The sequence below is a fragment of the Manis pentadactyla genome, chromosome 13 (genome assembly GCF_030020395.1).
Source record: "Manis pentadactyla isolate mManPen7 chromosome 13, mManPen7.hap1, whole genome shotgun sequence".
NCBI lineage: Eukaryota > Metazoa > Chordata > Mammalia > Pholidota > Manidae > Manis > Manis pentadactyla.
The window spans coordinates 107,096,320-107,119,352 of record NC_080031.1 but is presented as its reverse complement, the minus strand read 5'-3'; the positions used below and the strand labels follow the sequence as shown (position 1 = coordinate 107,119,352).

The 23,033-nt window shown below is 43.8% G+C and overlaps 1 protein-coding gene and 1 long non-coding RNA gene across 2 annotated transcripts; one reads left to right on the top strand and one right to left on the bottom strand.

Annotated features, from left to right (window-relative positions):
* Window positions 1-5,159: 5,159 nt before the first annotated feature.
* SCGB3A2 (secretoglobin family 3A member 2) lies at window positions 5,160-8,494 on the bottom strand. Its single transcript, XM_036894586.2, has 3 exons — window positions 8,326-8,494; window positions 5,699-5,901; window positions 5,160-5,305 (listed from the first exon to the last, which is right to left on the bottom strand). The coding sequence occupies exons 1-3, from the start codon at window positions 8,378-8,380 to the stop codon at window positions 5,282-5,284; spliced, it is 282 nt and encodes a 93-aa protein (XP_036750481.1). The 5' UTR covers window positions 8,381-8,494; the 3' UTR covers window positions 5,160-5,281.
* Window positions 8,495-8,637: 143 nt separating this feature from the next.
* On the top strand, window positions 8,638-16,908 carry LOC130680451 (uncharacterized). The gene is made up of 3 exons (XR_008993484.1): window positions 8,638-9,983; window positions 10,511-10,646; window positions 12,855-16,908. It is a non-coding gene; the product is annotated as an uncharacterized LOC130680451 (long non-coding RNA).
* The last annotated feature ends 6,125 nt before the right edge of the window (window positions 16,909-23,033 follow it).

Below are 23,033 nucleotides of genomic sequence, written 5' to 3'. Positions count from 1 at the left end.
AGTTATGTCAGATTCCAACTGCTTTCTCCAACAGAAATTTGTTAGTAGCTACCGAAGTTTTAAACGTTTCTTCTCCAGTTCCGAGATTTTTCTGAAGAGGTATGTACAAAACGAATGCCAATATATTGACGTTTCACTCTAGCACTCTTTATGATAAGAAAGAAATTACTGATTCCTCAAGGGAGGAACAACCTAAGACAGGCACAGTCGCAGGGGGGCCATCAGGTGAGAAATTGGGGATCAACAGAGGTGAGGCTTAGAACCTCACCCCCCCTGTTCTGAGAGAAATCTTCTGCATATGTGGATGTTTTATTGCCCTTGTCTAGCTTGGATTAACACATAGTCTACAGGCACACACCTGATCATCTACATTTGCTCTCTTACAACACTAAACTATGTTTTCTACCTTTATCTTATGTCTACCTACCACTTCAGCATTTTATTAAAAATAATAATAATAATAAAGAGAGAAATGTGGTATCCACATATAAATCAAGTATAAAAATCAAATGTGTATTCATATTTGAACTGACTGTTTATAGTTCATAATGCATGAGCAAAACCAAAAGTTTCTGTGATGACTGCCCTTGTACTGTTCACCATGTAACTTATTCACTATGTAAGAATTTGTTCTCCATGTAAGAACTTGTTCGTTATGCTTCAGAAGATTGGAGACTGACGAAAATTAGGCTTGGGGTGGATTAATGATTGTGCATTGAGCATTGACTCCCCTATACAGAATTTTATTGTCGTTAACAACCATTTGATCAATAAATATGAGAGATGCCCTAACAACAACAACCAAAAAAAAGTACACACTTCCAATTGTAAAATAAATAAGTAACCGGGATGTAATGTATAGCATAAGGAATATAGTCAAAATATTGTAACAACTTGGTATGGTGATAGCTGGTACTTAGAATTATCATGTATATAAATGTTGAATCACTGTGTTGTACACCTGAAACTAATGTAATGTAATACTGTGTGTCAACTACCCTTCAATAAAAAATAATTATCTAAAAAAAAAAAGAAATTACTACTAGAAATAATTTAAATATTTGCATAGATGACAGTCTAAATGAAGTATGACTCCCTCTTTATGCATATATTCATGTTTTTAAATGTGCAGAAAATGTCTTAAAAAATCACATAAAACTGTTAATAGTGGTTTCCTCTAGTCTGTGGGACTTACGGAGCAAAGGAATGAAAGTTATATAATAACTATATATAAAATTAGGTAAATTTTATATAATATATATTTCTATATTCTATTTATCTTCATGATCGTTTTTAAATAAGCATTTTATTTTGAGATAATCATAGAGTCACATGCAGTCGTAAGAAATAATACAGAGATCAGCATATCTCTACCAAATTTCCCCTAATGGCAGCACCTTGCAAAACTATAGTACAATTCAAAACCAGCATGCTGACAATGATACAGACAAGATACAAAACACTTCCAATCCCCACGAGGATCTCTCATGCAGCCCTCAGGTAGCACACTCACTTCCCTCTTACTCCCACCCACCCCATAAGACCTCTGGAAATCACCAATTTGGTTTCCATTCTGTAACTGTGTCATTTAGAGAATGTTATATAAATGGAATTATATGGTATTTAGCTTTATGAGAATGGCTTTTGTTTTCTTAGCATAATTCCCTGAAGATGCATCCAACTCATTGTATGTACCAATAGCTCATTCACTTTTATTGCTGGAAGTATCCCATCCTATAGATATACAACAGTTTGTTTAAGCATTCATCCGTTGAAGGACAACTGGGTTGTTTGCAGGTTTGGGTTATTACAAATAAAACTGCTATGAACATTTGTGTACAGGTTTTTGCATAAACATGTTTCATGTCCTGAATAAATGCCCAGGAGTACAATTGGTGAGTCATATGGTAGTGGCACATTTAGTTTTTCAACAAAGCCTCAAACTATTTTTCTGGAGTAGATGTACTATTTTACATTCACACCAGCATGCATTAGTGAGCCAATTTTTTTGCATCCTCACCAGCTTGTGGTGGTGTGACTTTCATAGTAAATTTTATCAACAATGTCTACCATCAGGTTGATCATCAGCTTCTGCCTAGCTTCCCAAACACAGCCTGAGCTCAGCCTCCATCTTGACCCACTCACTCTCTTTGATACATCCCCAACATATGGCCATATGACATCTATTTCTCAGAGTTCGGTAGCATGGAAATCTATCCCCAGTCTCCTCCATGTGGCAGGTCTCGAGGGCATAAAGAATCATCCTTCTCAGATATGCAAGCAAACCAAGCTGGGGGAAAGAGCTATGAGCAGCTTAATGATACGAACGATAGGAGAGGACGGAAGGGCCAACCTGACAAGATCAAACTCGACAGAAGCAAAGCCACCCTTACGACGGACACAAACCCAACACTAACCGCCTTCAGGTTCTGGGCTATGTGCCAAGGGTACCGACATAAATAAATCCAGATCCCTATTCTTTTGAGTTCAGAGTCTAAAGAGACTTTGAAATAAGTACGCAAATAAGTATGTCTAAATCTGTGTTATGAATATGTCTGTTGGTTAAAAATAGTATCTGACTTTTTTTGAAATCAGCATTGAAAAGCTATTGAGGAGTTTGAAGCTGGGGAATGATTCTTGTATCTTAAGAAACCACTTTTTCTGCTGTCTGGTGATGGATTAGGGGTCCATCCTTGGAAATACAGAGGCCATTTGGGAGAGTAACACAGACGTCTGGTGAGAAATGACAAGATTTGGGAAGAGCAAATGATAATGAAAATGTGATCATCAAAGTAGTATGACAATGAAAAACTGTATATGGTATTTATAACAAACAGGACTTTCATACCAATCAGGAAGTAAGGCTGAAGTATTTAGGATGATTCCCAAGCTTATGCACCAAGCAAGCAGGAACACGGTTGTGCTGTTTACTGAGACAGGAAATTAGAATAGGAACATGTTTTGAAAAGAAATGAGTCCAGGTGGGGGTCTGCTGAGCTGAACATAAAAAAGGGCCTCTATGGGTGTCTTATAGGTAACTGAGACTCTTCTCCTCGAAGAAGAGATACAGACTGTAGCTAGAGACTCTATGGGCAGCTACGGGAGCGCAAGGGATCCCCCAAGGAAGGCTAAAGTGCAAAGAGGAGAATCAGGTTTAAAAATCTTTGGAGGCATGAACATTCAGGGACAGTGAGGTTAATAAGGGCCACATAAAGAAACTGAAAAAGAATGGGCAAATAATAGTAAGAAAACTAGAGGTAGGAGGATGGGTAACCCATTCAGCAGAAAATTTCAAGTAGAACAGAGGTGTATCGTATAGTCATTACTTTGAAGTAGTTAAGTAATATGGTAAATCACATTATGTTAACCCATTTTTGACACCCTCCCTTTCTGTAAGAGAATTATATATCCCCCTCCTAAATAAGTCAGGTACCGTCACATACTTGCTTTGGTCAATGAAACAGAAAGTTTTCAAAGTTGGCCTATGGTTCACTAAGTTCTCTTTTTTCCATGTGCCATGATAATCAGAAATGCTCAAGACAGAAGTGCTTAGGTCCCAGAATCACACAACATGGGGAGGGCTGTACCCAGCCCGTGACGGCTATGTATGATCAGAACAAACTGAAATGTTGTGGATGTAAGCCGCTGAGATTTGGGGTTATTTATTACTGTATTTGGGCAATCTAGTCTATTCTTACCGACTTGAGTAAAATGAGGAAGGAAAACAGGTATCACAAAGTGCAACAATTTTTAGTTGTAAAGGAAGTTGCAGGCAAGAAATTGCAGGAAATCAAGGTAACCTTCACAGAGAGGACGACAGTTAACATTGTCTTAGAATGCAACCAGGAAACAGAAACTACACTAATGCTTGGAACGGAAGGAACACACCACGCAGAAGGGACTCGACAGATGACAGAAGAACCAAGAAGTCAAATCGGTGAGGGGGCAGCAACCTAGAAACTGGCAACGGCAGGAAGCCACTACCAAGCTCTGCTGGAGAGGAAACCAGAAGAGCTGATACAGCCAGAGCCGGGGGCTAGAGGCGCCTGCCAAAGGGGGGCCGCCGCAGGCTCGCCGGCAGGACGAGGGGCCTCAGGTGCGGCGCAGGCCCTCCCAGAGACCTCCGCAGACCGGCAGCGAGGGGCCCCGCCCCAGCGTTCCTCGTCTCCCACCTCCGAGCTTCCGCCTGGGCCTCCCAGGGGCAGAACCCAACCCAAAGGGCAACTGACTCGGGAACCTGAGTGGGGCAACCCGCAGGGCGGCATCCTGCCCCGCCTCCTCCCTCCACTGGCAGCCCCGGGGGTGCGTGTGATGCCCCAAAGAAGGCAAAGAGAAAAGGAATCAAATGGGAATCTGTGGCGGCATCAGCACAGAGCAGAGCAGGGGAATGGATCCCGGGGCAAACGGTCCCAAGAATGGCACAAGACCGGGCCTGAAGGCAGACATTTTAGGTGGGAACAAATGACTTTTCATTAAGGTGTAAAAGCATCAGCAGCAAACAGATTTAGTTACCTTCTCAGCAAGACTTGGACTAGAGCACATGTGAAGGAAGGAACACTGGTGAGACCAGACATGCTCGCAAAGGCCAGATTCTGAAGGGTCTTGTGCGTCATGCTAAGGAGTTTGAAATATATTTTGTAGTTGGTCATATACAACCAGAACTATGCCTTGGAAAGATAATTCTGGCATCACTATAGATAACAGCATTGGGCAAAGGAAAGGATAGTTCAGAGTCCACGTGCTCAAGGAGGATGTAGTAAAGACTAACTAGGCGGAAGGGTCTGTAAAGCTATGGCGTTGCCCTGTATAACTACAAACATAACAGACACTCAAATTCTACGGATGGAGACTCCAAACCAATGAGGTTTTAAGGCCCTGTGCTTGTCAGACAATTTTTTGAAAATTCTTTTCGTTTTATGTTTAAAATTTTCTTTAGCAATAGGATAATAGCAGCGTGAGGGGTCTGGAAACGCTGTCAGATAAAGAAAATGTAGATGCTTAACTTAGAGATAAGGAGAAGGGAAGGAATGATTACATCTTATTGAAAACGTGGCATGCTTTGATACCAGGCTCTCTAGGGTTTATGACCCAAGGGAAAATTTATCTGGTTAGTCCCTTCTGAATAGAGTCCCCAGAAATAAAAATAGGACAGATGGAAATCTATTCATTGCTTTATTCATTCTGTTCAAGGCTGCCCACGTCCTAGGACGACGGAATGAGTGTCGGCCAGGGCGGAGGAGAGGCCGTCCCCCTTCCCGGCCCACGCCTGCTCCACCTGCCGTCACACCAAATGTGACAGGGCCTCCTGAAAGGCAGAAGGACAAGAAGAAACATAAGAGTAGCTTACATGTAATTAACACATTTCCAAAAAGAGTCAGTATCCTACGTAGCCGCCATTTACTGCTGGGAGACAGAGGCTCAGAGTGATCAAGTCCCACAGAGAATCACAGAGCTTGGAAACAGCAAAGCCATACCTAGAACACAGGTCTCTCTCCTTCAAAAATGGCTTTTGGAAATGCAGATAGTGCACTTGCCATGAGATTCCAGGACACGCAAACTTTATAGGAGTGCAGGCAATAAGGGGCAGATACATGCTCACCAGGGAAAACAGAGTAGGGGGGGAGTGGGCTGGGGTGGGGGGTGTTCAGTGTGACTAGGCCCTGCCCTTCTGCAAATGAGCCCCACAAGCTGTAGTTACCAGCAGTTTCTTTACGGCCTCAGAGGCCTCTGGTCCCAACTCATCCACACACTTCCTCAGTCCTTCTACAAGGTGCTCAACAGAAATGCCAAGGGTTTTCAGAAGAAGCTTTAATGGATCCATGATTGGGAGAATGTTGTCCAGAGGTAAAGGTAAGGCATTGTTGACAGGAAGTGGTAATCTGTTGAAAATGAAGGCAGCAGCTGCAGAGCAAAGGAGAAACCAAGTGAGACAGACACACCCAGCTCTGCCGCCTCACCACCTTCCCATCTATTGGCGGCTCCGTGCCAGGGCCATGCGTCTCGATTTCCCTTTAAAACTGCCTCAGGGCCTTGGCACCTGCTGCTCCATCTCCCTAGAACTTTCTTTCCTCAGACAGATACATGTCTTTCTTCCTCACATTACTTGGTGTCTGTTCAAATGTTGCCCCCTCAAAGAGTTATTTAAAATAGCACCATCTGTCCCCTCTATCCTCTTTAATCTTTTCTTACCATTCCATAAATATTAAATATTTATTTATTTACTTTGCCTTCATCTTCTTACTGGAATGCAGTCTCCATGAGAACAGGAATTCATGTTTTATTCACTGTCCATATGCACAGAACAGACCCTGGCATGTAGTAAGCAAGCAGTCAATAGATAGTGGTGTTAACTGAATAGGGGTGTCAGTTCACATGGCCGTGTCCAGAGTCCATGTCTGTGAGGCCAAAGAGTAAATGCCATGTTACATCTCCACTTGGGACATGCACGGACCTGATCTTAGCCCAGGAAACTGCTCCCAAACAATTCAGGTCAATGCTGCAAAAATAATCAACACCAACTCTATGCCAGCTGGTGCAGATACATAGGGAAGGTTACAAGAACACTCCATTCAAAGGGCTCACACAGTCTAGGGGGCAATACAGATCTGCGTATGCCACCGTGCAGCTCGTGCCATGCAATCATGGACAAAGCTCTGTGGAAGCATAAGAGAAGGGACGGCAAATTCTGATGTGGGAGAGCAACACCCCAGAGAGAAGATGCTGCAGGAGCCGTGTCTTGGAGCAGAGGGCAGGATCACAGGCAAAGAAGGGGAGTAGAGTTCTAACAAAATTAACAAAGGCACAGACACGTGGAGAGGGAGGTGTGCACACAGGACGGGAGCCTTCCTCCTGGGGTGGGTGGGGTGTGGGTCCCCCCGGGGCATTTGGAGGGGGTAAGGCAGGTGAGGCAGGAAGACCTAAGGGAAGTCAGATTTTTCAGGGTCTTGATGCCACATGAAAGAGTTTCAGATTTCTTCCCCAAGGGCAATGGTGAGCTGTCAAGGCTTTTATATGGACCAACAGTGTTTTAGGTCTTTGACTTTAGAAATATAACTTATGCACAAAAGATGAATTGGAGGGAAATTGTAAAGAATGGGACAAATACAATACATATTTTTACAAAATATGTGTAGATGAATAAACACACACATGCATGAGCAAACACGTAAGAACACACATCGTTCTGCTGGCTAAGACCCCGCCATAGTTCATCTTCCTTTGGAATCCTTTTCATTTCCCCATTTAAATCATAAAAAGGGAGCCTGTGCACACCTTTCTTTCGTCTTCTACCACCCATTTGCCTTTCAAAATTCTCCCCCAGAGAAGGATTATTTATTTCCTTCCACCTCTACCCATAGCTATTTGCTCCTGGACACAAAAGAATAACAAAATAGCCAAAATTGGTGAAATTACAAATTGGTCTAAAAATTCAGTGAAAACTACAAGCCAAAGTTGACAGTGTGGGTGTGGGCAGCACCGGTTCCTCATGATTCATCTTCCTACTTCTTATTTGAAACCCTTTGGTGAATGTCTTCTCTGTATGTACTTCCATATTCCCAAGGGAAGACAATCAAAGCTTTGTGCTCACTCAATGAATAGTGGCCATCAGGATGCATTTTGCAGATGCTCCCAAATAGATCTACCTGTATGTAGTTAAAATGACTCCCTCCTGCCATTCTCCTTCAAAATCCTGGCCTAGAAATTGAACTGTTCACCTCTCACTACTCCCACAGAGCTCTCTGAATACGGCATTGTGCATTACAGAAGTTCAGTACTATAGTGACTTCTGCCTAGAGAAGTCATATCTCACTTGCCAGACTATAAGAACCTTGAAAACAGTATTCATGTCTGGTTCATGTCTGAATCTTCCAATGCTTATCCAGGGCCCAACAAGTTGTAGCCATTCAATAAATCTCTATTGATTGTGTGAACAGATAAATGGAGCTATGTTTCAGGGAAGCAATCAGGCAACTGATTAGAGATGATGGAAAGAAAATAGGAAAAAAGCTCAAAGGAAGAAGTTGTAAAATTAGATTTTGACTCATGATTATAAGGAAACTATGGCAACCAGTGTTCAACAATGAAATGTGCATTGTTCATCTCCAGTGGGAGTTGGCTGACTTCTTACGTAGGAGTCACTACGGACAATACTTGTATTGGGTCGGAGTCAGGCGTGGCTGGTGCACGCTCTACCTGAAATCCCTTCCAACATCATCACCCCATAGTTCTCAAACTCCCTCAACCATATTCCACTGAGAGCCTAGGCTTACTAGTTATGATCCTATTAACAGAAAAGTAGAGAAATGTATGTTCTAGGCCACTTACCAGAGTAACTGCAAATGCTGATGGTCACCAGCAGGAACACAGTGACGGGCTTCATAACAGGTTATCTGTGATTGTTACTTGGAGTTTGAAATTAAAGTGCAAAACCCAGTAAATCCACTGAGCCAGTGATTCCACCCGCTGTGCCAAGTGACAGCTGCTTTTGCACACCCACATATTTATACACTACCCACCGAAGACCTGAATTGCAGTCATGGCCACCTGACTCGCCCCTGAGAATAAGAGCCTGAAGGTCATGTTTCTTCGTTAAACAAACTGGAGGGTTTTCCGCGTTCCCTCATGTTCCCATGAGAAGTGAAGCCCTAACTTGGAGCATTGTCAAGGACCTCCTGCATAAGCCCTGCACAGCAGCCCTGGTGGGAGGCAGAGAGATCTGAGAGTCCTTCTATTACAAGGACACTGCAAAGGGGGGAAGATTTTATACTGGGATTAAAAGGAGTTTTAATCTGTTGTTCTCCTCTGGCTTTCTGTTCATTTGAAGTTTGGAGAATTACTCTAACTGATGAAATACCCAGTTGTAGAAGCAATCTGGAAGTCCCATCAGCCCTGGCATAATACAGATGTAGTCACATTTAATACCACATTTCTCTAAAGTTTATTTCTGCCAACCTATCCCCATTCACATGTCTACTACAGTAAGTAAGATCTTTTACATTTTCTAGTGTCTCCCAGCTATTTTTGAGAATCCCCAGCATGTGCCTTCTCTTGCTTTCATAAAAAATAAGGCTCAGGATCTAAAGTCAGAATGCCTTTTTAAAAATCTGGGATTCAATATTTACTGTTTGTATAATCTTGGAATACACATTTTTGTCTATAGCATTGATCTCTTCATCTAAAACAGGGATATTCACAACAGATGGTCCCGAAAGTATGTGACTGTGAGGAAAAAAAAAAATATTCCAAGACCCTATCCATATAGCAATTTAAGTCAACAGAAAATGTACTTCAGAACCGTTGCGGCAGTCCAATCCCACGCAATCGTGCGAAAGAAATACTGTGCCAGCCTCTGAGGCAACCTGCTGGGGAGGCTGCCTTTCCTGGACAAGGACTCAGCCATTGGCTCCAGAACGACCTTAATTTTATGCACCAGCCCTGGAGGTCTTCGGGGCACCTGATGCCTTACATGCAAGGGAGAGAGAAAGAAAGAACCCTGAAGGGAAAAAACAGGGATCAGGGCTCAGGCTGGTCCCGGTCCCATGCCGGGGCTCCCTGGCTGAATGGTACTGCTCACCTCAGCCACCAACAAGGGACTGAGGACCCTCTGAGGAAGGTGCTGCTCGCCAAAGCACGGGCCCCGTGAGGTGCCAGGCCAAGAGTTGTGACCCCACCTGAGGGTGTGGTATTGCTATGAGGATTTAATAAAATTATGCAATCAGAGGACATAACTTTACCAAAGCAAAATTAATACTTCATAAACGTCACCTGTTATTCATTCCTGTAAGTTACGGAGTTGTAACTGCCGTTTCTCTGCTTCTCTGAGACTGTGTAAGCAGCACGACAGAGATCACGGACCACCGCCACGCATGTCAGTCCTGCCTCTTATCCTGCCTTCCCTGCCAGTGGCTGCTTCTGCTTCTCGGGGTATCACCGCCTAGCTGGGGGTGCTCACGTGCCAAACCCTCCAAAGGCCAAGTCGTGCGGTAAGGTGCCGGTGAGCTGATGCCATCCTCATTTTTTATGTCATGACCCCTTCGTGGCGTACTACCCAGTGCTGTCCTCACCCTGCTTGCCATTTGTCAGCTTCTGTCCCGGCCCTTCCCCTCTGCTGCTCTTTACCATAGGTAGTCGAGTCTTGCCAACTGTGGTTTCCAGACCTCCTTGCCAGCTGTGGTCAGGTCTGGCTGAGGGAAGGCACTGGTTGAAGCTTGGTAGGGGAGAAAGGGGGAAGCCAGGGCATTTCTCCCTCTCTCTGCTTGAGGAAATGTCTCGGGCAGTGACTCGTCTCGTCCACGGCTTCAGTTCCGCATTTTCTAATCTCAGGGTTGACACCTCCCTGTTTGGTTCTTTAACTGCATTTCTAGCACCTTGTAAATTATCCTCCAGGTTAGATTCTTTCTTTTTGATCATCTGGTATGGTTTTTATTTTCTGGTTGGATTTGGACTAATACGCAACTTAAAATACTATAGAGCTTTTGGTAAAAACAGATCCTTCTATTTTTAAATACAGGCCTCTCTCTTGCAAGAGCCACAGAAGAGTGCACAAGGTGCAGGGCCAAGACACCTCCAAGGGAAGTGAGCGTCGCAGGTGCAACCAGCTCTGAAGTGTCTGGTGCTATTTGGACTTGTCTGCCGGCCCCCCCAGGGTGAGTTCTTTCCCAGGAAGTTCCTCAGACCCTATCTAGGGGTCTTCCAAGCTCCTGCAGTCTTGGATGAAACCTAGAAGTAGACATGGATGACTTAGACTAAAGTCTAGGACCTGCTCCACACAAAACACGCACATACTCACAAGCATGAACACATGTCCACATATTTAACGATAATATGTGCACATTCACACACAAATCACACATACGTATCAAACACTACTGTTTTCACTCATGTATTCAGCCAGTGTTTTTTGAGCATCTACAGTGTGCCAAGCAATGTCAGGAACTAGAACTGGAGCAGTGAACCAGTCGAGCAATTGTCTTGCCTTCCTGCACTTGACAGTGTAATGGATAAATAGACAAACAGGTAAACAGACAGAAGACCCAGTGGTGAGGGCTATGAGGAAGCACATGGGCTGGGAGAGGGGACAGGTGGGTGTGGGTCATAGAGTCAGACTCAGGGACAGATCTGGGCTTGGTTGGTTCCATGCTTCCTATGTTCTCAGCCACTGTATTAATCATGTCTTTTTACTCTGTGTTTTGGGGCTTTGACATCTTGGGGCCTTGCTGACCCTGGAGGGCCTGCCCCTCCCAGGACTAGCTAATTCCTAGAAATAGCCAACAATTCACCTGGGAATGTACCTTTCATATGGAAACCATCCAATCTAGAGCCCACACTGCCCACCACCTCCTTTATGGAGCTCTCATACCCTGGTCCCCTATACTCCTGCCCTACTCAATCCACAGCCAGGTGCCAGACAACTAGGAACGCCCTTACATGCCAGACCTCCTGAAATAATTCCAACTAGCCATTCCCAAACCTGCTTACCCTGTCTCTTCCATCCCTTCCCACAGAAACAACATGTAAGGTTCTTGCGCACACCCCCCCACTCTCCCACATCCCTGCGCCTTCACCCTCTTGACGAACCCAGTACTTCCCTGTGCCCCCACCCCTTGTGGTAGGGCCACAGGGATATGTGAGTATAAAAAACTACCTTTTCAATGGCAATCATCTCTTGATCTATTGGTGTGAAAAACAACATAACCTGGATTTTAAAAGCGGCACCTAAGCCTTTTCCTGTGCCTACAGGCAAGCGATGGCACCGTCTTCTTTGGCAGCATAACTGTACCGGTGTCTTCTTTCCCAGGACTAATGGAAGACATCTTGAGGGGGTTTCCTTGTCATGTTTGGATTGTTAACACAGAGCCTTGTATACTTGATGATATCACTAGGGACAAGTAACCAGTGCCAGGCACTATAGTTTGCATGTGGTATTCATTTCAATTTTTGCAAAACCCCCAAAGGTAAGCACTTTTATTCTATTTTATAAATGAGAGGTCTGGAGCCAGAAGCAATGAATTAATTGCCATGGTCACTTAGATAATAAATAACATGGCCAGAATTTGAGCCCTTGCTTTTCTGACTTGTATTTCTTTACCTTGAAACACTTAACTAACATGCATTTTCAGTAATCATTGGCTAAATTAATTCTTGGAGAGAAATTAAATGAAAAGGAAATGTATGCCAATGTTTCTAGATTTGTTCTGGACAAGTTTTTTGAATGGATTTTTTTGCAGAGATTAAATTCATAACTGGGAATAGAAATTCAGTCAACCATTCAACAATTACTTATTGAGCATGGTTGGTGTCCTTGGCCCTGGGGAAGATTCTGGGAATGCAGCAGGAGCAGAAGTTGGCAGGACTCCTGCCCCCAATGCATTATATTAGGGAAACCTGTTAGAAGCAAGTCAGGATGCCTCTTCTTCTCTGTAAGAGGAATGACAGCTGTAAAGAAGCCATTGAATGTAGATACGACACTGATAAGAGAAAAGAAAAGGCCCAGCCTGAGATTTCACCTCAAACTCTCCCTTCCAGCTGAAAAGGGGCAGCCACGACCAGGTCCGAGCTGGAAATGTCTGACTAGAGCTGGCTATCTTCTCTCTTCCACTTGCTGCAAACCGGATGGCCAAAAGTAGCCTGAAATTCAGGCTATGAAAGAGGTGGGGGAAATAGTCTTAAAAAATGCAAGCATATGAAATATAATCGAATGCCACAATCCGTAGATCAACCTCATAAGGTCTGGAGAAAAGCCAAAAAAAAAAAAAAAGTGTGCCTGGCTTCCTTCCATATTGATCAAATCCTATTTAATGAGCATCAGTCCCTTATCATTCAAGGCTAACTTTAGCCCTTTCTACACACTGCAGGGGAATTAAAATGGAACGCAAGCCTAGGATGATGAAACAGGAAATGCCAGGTAAACGAAGATTGAATCGAAGCAAAATCTAGAGAGCATCAGAAGGGGAGGCAAATGATCTGTCTGAACTTGATTTTTCAGTGAAAATTTCAGGAATTGAAATGGTTCTTGAATTCAAAGATTTGAATAAGCAGAGAATATAAGACATAAAACCAGAATCAGCAATGTTTTGTTTTACAAAGCAAATTGAGACAATTAGGTAGGCTGGAAGGAAGGATGTGCGGGTGGTGTGACTTCCATCTCTCTGGGCCCAGCACTGTGCAGTCCCAGCGTCCGGCCATGGCAGCAGACTTCAAAGTGTTCAGTTCACAACCAAACCGTCGATAAGCTGCACCAGATGAGTCAGGTGGGAAGCAATGGCTCTAAAGGCTGAACTCTGGTTCCCCAGTGGGACCAGCACTTGATCTGGCGAGACATTTTTTTCTAATTGAGGTGTAACTGACATATAACATTATATTAGTTTCAGGTGTACATGATTCAATATTTGTATATATTTTGCAAAATTATTATAATAAGTCTAGCCAACATCCACCACCAAACATTGCCACAAATTTTTTTTCTTGTGATAAGAACTTTTAAGATTGATTTTCTTAGCAACTCTTGAAAATGCAGTGCAGTAATAATCATAGTCGCCATGCTACACATCGCATTCCTGGGACTCATGTTTTTTATTACTGGAAGCCTCTACCTTTTCGATCCTTCACCCATTTTTTTATCAACCCCCACTCCCTGCCTCCTGCAAGCACCAGTCTGTTCTCTGTATCTATGAACCTAATTGTTCTTCTTTTTAGATTGTACATATAAATGAGATCATGTGGTATTTTTCTTTCTCTGACTTAATTCACTTAGCATGATTTTCAAGGTTCATCCATTTTAATGCAAATGGCAATATTTCATTCTTTTTTATGGGTGAATAGTATCCTATATATATGCCACAATTTCTTTATGCATTCACCCATTGATGGACACTTAGGTTGCTTCCATATTTTGGATACTATAAATAATGCTGCAATAAACATAGGGTGCATATATCTTTTCAAGTTAGTGTCTTCATTTTCTTTGGATAAATACCCAGAGGTGGAATTTCTGGATCATATAGTAGTTCTATTTTTGATTTTTTAAAGGAATCTTCACATTGTTTTCCATACCGGCTGTACCGGTTCACATCCCCACCACCTGTGAATGAGGGCTTCCCCTCTCCACAGCCTCACCAACACTCATTACCTTTAGAATTTTTGATAAGAGCCATTTTAACAGGTGTGAGGTGATAACTCATTGTGATTTGCATTTCCCTGATGATTAGTGATGTTGACATCTGTTTACGTATCTGTTGGCCATCTCTATATCTTCTTTGGAAAAATGTTTATTCAAACCCTCTGTCCATTTTTTAAATCAGATTTTGGGTTTTTCTGCTATTAAGTTGCATGAGTTCTTTATATATTTGCATATTTAACTCCTTATCAGGTGTACACTTTGCAAAAATTTTTCTCCCATTCCATATGTTGTCTTTTCATTTTTCTGATTCTTTCTTTGCTGTGCAGATGTTTGATGTAGTCCCACTTGTATTTTTGCTTTTATTACCTATTCAGCAAGATTTGATCCATAATGAATAATAAGGATTCTTGAGCATGGGAAAATCTGGTCATAGGAGTTTATAAAGCAAATTAGTGCAAATGTTACTGGAAATGGATTCTTTATCTCATCACAAGAATTAAAAAAAGATGCAAAAAAAAGATCCAGTGAGCATCAGGAGTTTATTTGGAGACCAAGAGTTTAGAGACAGACAAAAGTCTATGCCCAAGAGTTGGGCATGGGTAGACCCAGGGGGAGTCGTGCCAAGGAAACAGTAAGGAGCCTTTCTGTGTAAAGGAATATGAATATTCAAAGGGAATAGAGAGTTTTTTTTGTATTTCAGGCTTGCTCCACCCTCACGTCGCCCGGACAGAGGGATCTCGAGCTATATTTGGTTCTCATCAGAACCGTCCTGGTGCAGGAAGGTGTGCCTTTACCTCGCTAATGAAGGAGGGGCGTGATCTTTACTTGTTAATGTATCTGGGGGTGAGGTTTGGTCAGCTTCTCCTCCGTGTTGGAGCCGCCAGTTCTGGCCAGTGTGTCGTCTGTATTCTCACTCCACACTCCAGAGCGGCTTGCCGGAATGTGCAGAATGTAAGCAAGCATTCACCTGAAGTCCCCCACCTCTCCCTGCTCATGTCTGACTATCTACCTGCTCTGACATAAAGAGAAGAAGGAAGGCCTTTTAGGGACCAGGACTCCAGGCCCAGATGACCACATACTGCCCATCCACGGCCCATTCTCACACTTGCAGCTAGTGTCACTGCCTTTTTAGGGGACTAGGACAGCGTTTGCTATACCTTCCTTCCAGCAAGGATGCCAAGCCCTCCTAGGGGCATCTTCTCAGTGTCCAGCAGCCATTCCCCACACCAGGGTCCTGTCCTAGGACTGCCTTTCAACAGCCCTTTACAGAGGAAGGACCTCACCATGGCACACCAGGGGGGACCCTGCCTAGATCCCGAGGCCAAGGGTCAAGCTGCCGTCTGCGAGGGTTGGGAACACCTCAGGTTCCCCCTGGAAGCCAAGAGCATGAACGGCTTGCAGGAGCTGCTACGGGGCCACCTCTCACTCGCTTCCCACTTCCCCTGGGAGGCCGTCACGGACATTTCTCCTTGTCTCCCAGGTCCTGTGAGGTGCGGGGCTTTCTGCCCCAACCCTCTCAGAACAGAGCTGCACAATACGAAACCAGAACCTCTTGCTGCCTCCTACCACGGGCAACTCGGCAACAGGTGACCTCACAACGTGCGCCGCAGTCATCGAGCCCCTTCAGTTTCAGTGTCGCACTTTTTGATGTGCGGGACGAAGATGACCAGGAGCTGCTACTTCTGCCTTATTCTTCTCTTTGCTGACTATTTAAGTGACAAAGTACCTAAGCTGAAAGTGGCTCCTTGTATCTTCAGCACTTGAATCAATCAGGCCTTAGCCTTTCCTTGTCTTGACCATGTGTGCTTGACACCCTTCCAATAAACAGCCAAGCTGCAGGATGGTTGTGCGGGTGCGACTCAAAGAAAACACATGAGAAGTTCACGGTGCGCTTCGTCAAGTTCAGGTCCCCACTCGGTGCCGCGGCTGTAAATCCTTTCGCCCTTCCCGGTGTTCACACTCGGACCAGCAGTACAGGGTGGGAAGGCCTTTTTCCTACCGGGTGCGGGCTCCTGGCGAGCTTCAGACAGATGTGCACAGTTGAAGGTGTTCGCTCACCAACGGCTCCATCTTGTCCAGATCTCCGCACATGACATCACTCTCTTGTTCCTTGAAAGCCTTTATTTTTCCTTTAGTGATTAAGAGCGCGGGGCCTGGGGCCAGTCCGTCTGGATTCACAGCCTCGCTCCTCCATTCAGGGAAGTCACTTTACCCCTTTAGGCCTCAGTGCTCACAACTTATAAAATGAGACTAACCAAAATGACTTCCTTATAGGATTGTTAAGGGGAGTAATGAGTTAATATATGCAAAGTGCTTATAAAAGTTAGAATTTCTGGGTGGGCACTGAGTATCTAGATGGTATTATTATTTATCGTCATCATCATCGTCATCGCCACCCTCTCCACATCCCCCTTTAGTTTTCCAGCTCCCACCACGACCTCAAACACAAGCAGCCGCCTTCGCCACCAAGCTCGGGAGCGTGGCTTCTTGACTGTTGAATTCTGAATGATATTTGGGTGGCCTTATTTACAATTTTCTCTTTAAGGAATTCCGTATTTCTTTGACCCGCTACATGGAATAGGAGGGGAGTAGAGAATCACTGTATCCAGTAAACAAATAATGAGGGTTTTTTGGTATAAGGTTTTTAACTGGAGACAACTTTAGACTTACAGAAAAGATCTAAGACCAGTACCGAGTTTTTTTTTTTTCTGGAGCCATTTGAGAGTGAATTGCTGACCCAGTGCTTTGTCACTCACAAATACTAGTGCTCACTACGAGCAAGGACATTCTCCTGCATGGACCAGCACCAGGAATTTAACAGACACATTACCAACAGCTAAGACCTAGACCCAATTCGAGCCTCACCACATGTCTCGGCAACGCTCCTTCCAGCAGAAGGACCCACTCAGACCCGCGCCGGCTCAGCTGTCAGGACCTCTCTGGACGTCTTCAGGCTGGAAGAGTTTTTTCAGTCTCTCCTTGACTTTCATGATCTTGACATTTTTTTAAGATTACAGGCCAGTGTTTTGTAGAACGTTGCTCAGTTTGGGTCTGTCTGATGTTTCCTCATGGCTTAGGTTCAGGTTATACAAGAGGCAGGCTGTGTCCTCCATGGATCTTACCAGTTGGCACATGATTACGAAGTTACGCTGTTCACATCGGTCTTATGATTAAGGTGAAGACTGCCTTACTTCTCCACTGTACTCTTTTTGCTGTTGTAATTAACAAATAATTTGTGGGAAGGTATTTGAAACTATGTAAATATCCCATTCCTAATCAAACTTCCAAAAAATGATAAATGAATATATTGTTTAAATATCAGAATGGGCTCAGGGTTTCCCACTTTGTTAAGTGGGTTATAATCCATTACTGCAATGTTTTACTTGATAACCAGACAGTCCTAAAATCTGGCAGCGAGGCCCCTTCCAGCCGGCCTGTTTGCCTTTTGCTGTGTCCCCGCCCTTCCTGTGCACGGCCTTGTTTGCTGGCACTGCAGGATCTTCCAGGCTCAGCTTCACCATTGCCTGCCCAGCCCTGGGGTGAACCCCTTCTCCGAGGAGTGACCCTTAGTTCTTGTTAGTAGAGGAGTAATACTGTGGAATCAGCCAGGCACCGGGTTGCTCATTTTAATCGGGGTGTCCTGTCCAAGTCTCCTCGGTTGACAGGGCTGGGGAATACGTGTATGTGTGTGCAGGTGAATGTCAATGCCCACCTCACTCTGCAAAGGCTCTGACTCTTGCGAGCTGTTCTCTCAATGGATTCCCTTTTCATTTCACCTGGGCCCTGACTCCCCAGGCCAGGCCAAGCCCCACAAACGCTGTCACCTGTCTTGGTCAAGTCAGCTCTCCAGTGAAAGAAGTGGCCGTGTTCTTATCCTGTGTCTTTGCCTCAGCCTACTGGCTCCATCCACTTACACTGATGATGAAATAAAAGGTATAGTTGACAGGAGTCACAGAATTTTTAATCAAGACTAATCTCTAGCATTTAATTCCTATAGCAAATCATTTTACCTTTCTGAATCTCAGTTTATTCCCCTATAAGGGAGGATTATTAATGCCTGCTATAGATGGTTGTATGGATTAGCTGAGATGGTATATGTTCAGGCCTTTGGTTTACAGTTAGGTATTAAAAATGAAAATCTTGGTTATCAATCCATCAAACCAAAAAAAAAAAAATCAGAAGTCATTCCTTGATTGCCAGGAGAGGAAACTAAGAAATAAGAGATAGGCCTAATTTCGACAGTCTTTCTTTTTAAGTCAACACAAGCAAAGAATGTCCTGGTCTCAGAAATTATTTCAAACTCTACAGGTTATAAAAACACAGCTGTAAAATCTACCAGAATTACACAAAATCAAAGAAGAAAAAATATTTTTATTACTGGCTATTAGTCATAGGAAACATATTTAGATCTCAGTTTAATACTTCGAAGCCATTTGCAACCTGGACCTATCAGTTTTAAGATCACATAGAAAATTACTCCAACACTTAGTGGCTCGAAACACTACAGTTTATTATCTCCCATGACTCTGAAACGACCGCACTCTCTTCTGCTTCGCCGACGTTCCCTGAGGCGCTAGGGTGGCTGGATGTATGAAATACTGGCATTTACAAAAGCAAAAATGAACAGATGGGACTATATCAAGCTGAAAAGCTTCTGTACAGCAAAGGACACCATCAATAGAACAAAAAGACAGATCTGATAAAATACTGGCATTTGCAGTTGGCTTTGGCTAGGAGTTCAGCAGGGGCTGCCTTCAAGAGACCTTGGCTGTCCATGAGCTCAAGAAAGTACATTCCAAGATATGAAAATTGAAACTGTGAATGTATTAATGCTTAGCCTCAAAAGATACATATCATCTCTCATACTATGTTTCATTATTCCAGTCAAGCCACAGGACCAGTTCAGATCCAAGGGAGGAGGAAATAGATTTCCTTCTTGGTGGGAGGAATTGCAAAGCCTATGTGGCCACATTTAACCTACAACAAACTTATACTAAGAAGGGTGTCCAGGCTTTTGAAGGATCATATGAGAGACAATTCATGAATGTGGGAACATGAGCCTGGAGATACAATGAATTAAGAAGACCTTAAGATACTGTTCATATACTTTGAGGGCTATCACAGTGAAGGAAGAATAGACTAGGATACCGAGAAGAACTTGAGAGGTTTTTAAAAATATGATGATAAATTATAAGAATGTATAATTTCGTGATTCAGTATTGAAACCCACAAGTAGAGGTTGGCCAATGGCATACTTTTTGTAGAAAGGCTGTTATAATAGATAAGAGGACGGATTAGATGGTCTTCATATCTCTTTCCGATTCTATGATCACGGATTCCAGCAGCTTCCTTCACCTGAAGCTTAATTCAAGATGAAAGTGCTCAAGACCACAAAAAAACACTTTAAAATTGGTGAAGCTTCTCACCTACCATTTCTAGGACTCTTGTCACAAGTAAAAGGCTCCAACTCAGTAATGTTGATACACTGATTCGTTTTCCTAATGGATTCCAATTTGTTAAGGTTTTAGCTATTAAATGAGTAAGGCTATAGCAATTTAAGTCAAAAGAAAAGCTATTTGATTTTCATCACCAATTGAAATACTTAAAATATTCCTTTTCTGAAATACTTAAAATAACTCCCAATACCTCACCAATAGTTTAAAGAGTGGAACCATCACAGGTCCTGAGATCTTGGGCCTTCAGGTTAGCAGACTGGATTAGACTGTCAGATAACACTCCCTGCTCTAGAAGCCCCATAACTGTACATTTTATTTCTTTCAGGGTGGAATAAGAAGTCCAAAACTTGGGAGAAACCATGAGGGTTTGTGGAATTTGATGTTAGACGTGAATCATTTTTTAAATGGCTCACAAGTGCCATCTTGTGGCCAGTTCAGAGATTGTGCTACAGTTTGCAAAACAAAACAAAGCAAAATAACTTATACTATAGGTTAGTGAATACCTTTGTGCCAGGCCCTGTGCTAGAGGAATATAATAAATTGCAAAGTCAAAAAGGGGGAAGAGCCTTACAAGAACAATTATTGTTTTCATTTTTTGTTTTACATCTCAGATGATAACCCAGCTAAAAGAAACACTCAAATGTAGCAGAAAGTTTGGGATTATAGGGGGTTTGGGGATATATATGTGAGTTTGTATGTCTTGTAGGGGTGGGGGTAGTGATGGCAGAGTAATCAAATTGAGTCATGTATCTAGAAGCTCTGGAAGCCTCTGACCCTCAGGAGATTTCTGCAGCATCCCTAAATATTCAGCAGTGCAGGGGGAGAACTTCAGGACCTTCCTGTCATGCCAGAACCTTGATAAACAGACATTCTGGTGAACACAGACTGCATTAATATTCAGTCCTCCCTGTATTCCTTAGTCCAGGACTTCCAAGATAGCATCATCAACAATTGTAAAAAGCATTTTAGAAAGGATAGAGCTGTTTTCTAGTTCTACATGTAAGGAACTTGAAAGTCACCATTCTGTCCTAGAAATAAGTAAAATAAGTAAAAAGTAAATAAGTAAAATAAGAAATAAGTAGCTGAACAGACTGAAAAATCAACAACCCTTCTTGGATTCACAAGACAGGTAAAGACACAGGGCAAATTGCTGCCCCAAGACTGGAGAGTCAGACAGGCAATCACGGGGAGTCCCAGCTTAACGAGCAGGAAGGGCCTGGGGAGCCGGAGTCAGTTAGGAGACCATGGACTGTGATTGGTGGATTGCTGGCAGCTCAGGGTAGACACGTCAAAGAGTTAAAAACTCCAGGGGAACTAAGTCATGGGGGACTCCCACAATATTGTAAGATCTGCCTGCAGGAGCTTGACAAGATTCCCACAGTAAATGTCAAAGGAAAATCCCTTGGTTTCCAACAGAGGAAGGGTGCAAAGGGACCACTGTGAAGTGTGCCGATGCCGGAGCTCTGTTTTTCCCAAGGCCCGACCGTAGGAGAGACTAGTTAGCGAGAACCTGACCAGCTGTGGTACTATCACAGCCTACCTGATTTGGGGGACAGAAATAACCAATTACAGCCCACTCTAGCCACTCCGTACCACCTAAGCAGGGAGAAAAAACTGAGAAATGCTTCTGAAGTTCAGAGTCCAAGCACAGGCTCACTAGTACTGAGATCTAATCACAGGACTATGGAATATCCCCCCGAAAATACCTCACCATCACATTACTAAAGCAGTTCTTCTTACCCAGTACATCATATCCATCTACCCAAAAAAATATACTTAGAAGACATGCCAAAAGGCAAAAAGAACCATAATTTTAAGAGATGGAGCTGGGGGAAACTGGAGGCTCCTATGGCTGGGATCCTCACTTGACCCTAAACTACTTGATGATGTAACCGGCCCGCTGCTGGGCGCCTGCTTCCACACCTGCAGGCAATGAGCTATTACCATCTGAGTCAGTGCTCTGACCAGAACTTTGGGCAGAGGCAGAGACAGAGGTGGATTATGGACCTGCAGACTGCTGGATGCAGATGTGGTCCTAGTGCTCGACCTATCACCGGGAATAAAGCCAGGGATGAACCCTGTTCCCCCAAGAATGTTCCATTGTCATTTCTTGGTCTCACTGAATCCATAGTGAACTTTACCAGAGCTGAAACCCTCAGGCAAGACACAGAGTAAGCATCAAAACAGGACATGGCAGGGATGCTGGAGTTATCAGACCAGGAATTTAAAACAAATATGATTAATATGCTTAGGGTGTGTGAATAAAGGGAAGGTTCCTGTAACCAGGATTCTCACCTGGCCCTGGTCGGCTAGCTCACTACACACGTGTGGGCAATGAATCATTGTTGACTCCATATAAAGAGCCCTGCCCAGTGCTCTGGGCGACATGGTGGCACAGCTGCAGGAGAGCAGAGCAGAGGCTAGAGTGGTGGCAGCGCCAAGGACAGAGACTGAGACGGCTGCGGGCAGAGAGGCCCAGAGGCAGAGACGGGCTTGCTGCCTGCAGACTCGCTCTGAGTGGACACGATTCTAGTGACTGACCTGCCACCGTGGGAATAAAGTTGGGTATAAACCCTTTCATCCCAAGAACGTTCCACTGTTATTCTTTGGTCACATTGAATCCATCTGAACTTGTCTGAGGCATGGTACTTGTTTCTGGTTTGTACCACAGTTAACAGCTGTCTTATCATAAAGAAAAGACCACAAAAGAGAAATCCTTGATCAGCTAAGGGACAGTTTTTCAGAGAAGAATAAGAGATCTGCTGCAGACATTACTGTTAACAACTAAGAGAGAGTGGGGCTTGGAATGATGTTGCTACAAAAGAGAAAAGGAAAAATCATGTTTTTAGGTTTTCCCTACAGAAAATTACACTTAAGGAAACAATGATCATCAATTGCATAGTTGAGCTTAGACATAATTCAGGCACTTAAGTTATGATCTAGATAAATATTTTTGAAAATCTGTAATTCAAAGTTGCAGAGAAAGAAATGAATCCCAGAGAACTAGAACTTTGAAACAGAGCACAGTCAGGGTGCTGCCTAAACAACCGTGAGTGCTGGACGGGAACTGGTGTAAGCGGCCACAGGGGGGGAAGGCGAGGAACATGGGCAAAGGGGAAGGTCGTCACGGAGAGGGGACATTGAGGACAGGCCTGGCAGCGCGGGCCGGACCTAGTGGCACCCAGGTGGGTGAGGCACGTGGCGCCGCGGGAAGAAGAGAGGGAGGCATAAGGAATTCCAGCCACGTAGCTCAGTAAAGTTTTATGGAAATACTGTCAGAAACTCTGAATTAGAGTAGGATCCTGTGGGGTCCAACATCCAGTCATATTTGTTTCATAAACACCCAAACAACTAGAAGAGTGGTGTTCCGGTAATCAGAACACTAGCAGGGCTGGTACTAGTGTGAAGCTAGAAGGACCCTCACCTCAGGTGCAAAATATAAGAGGGCATCAAAAAAC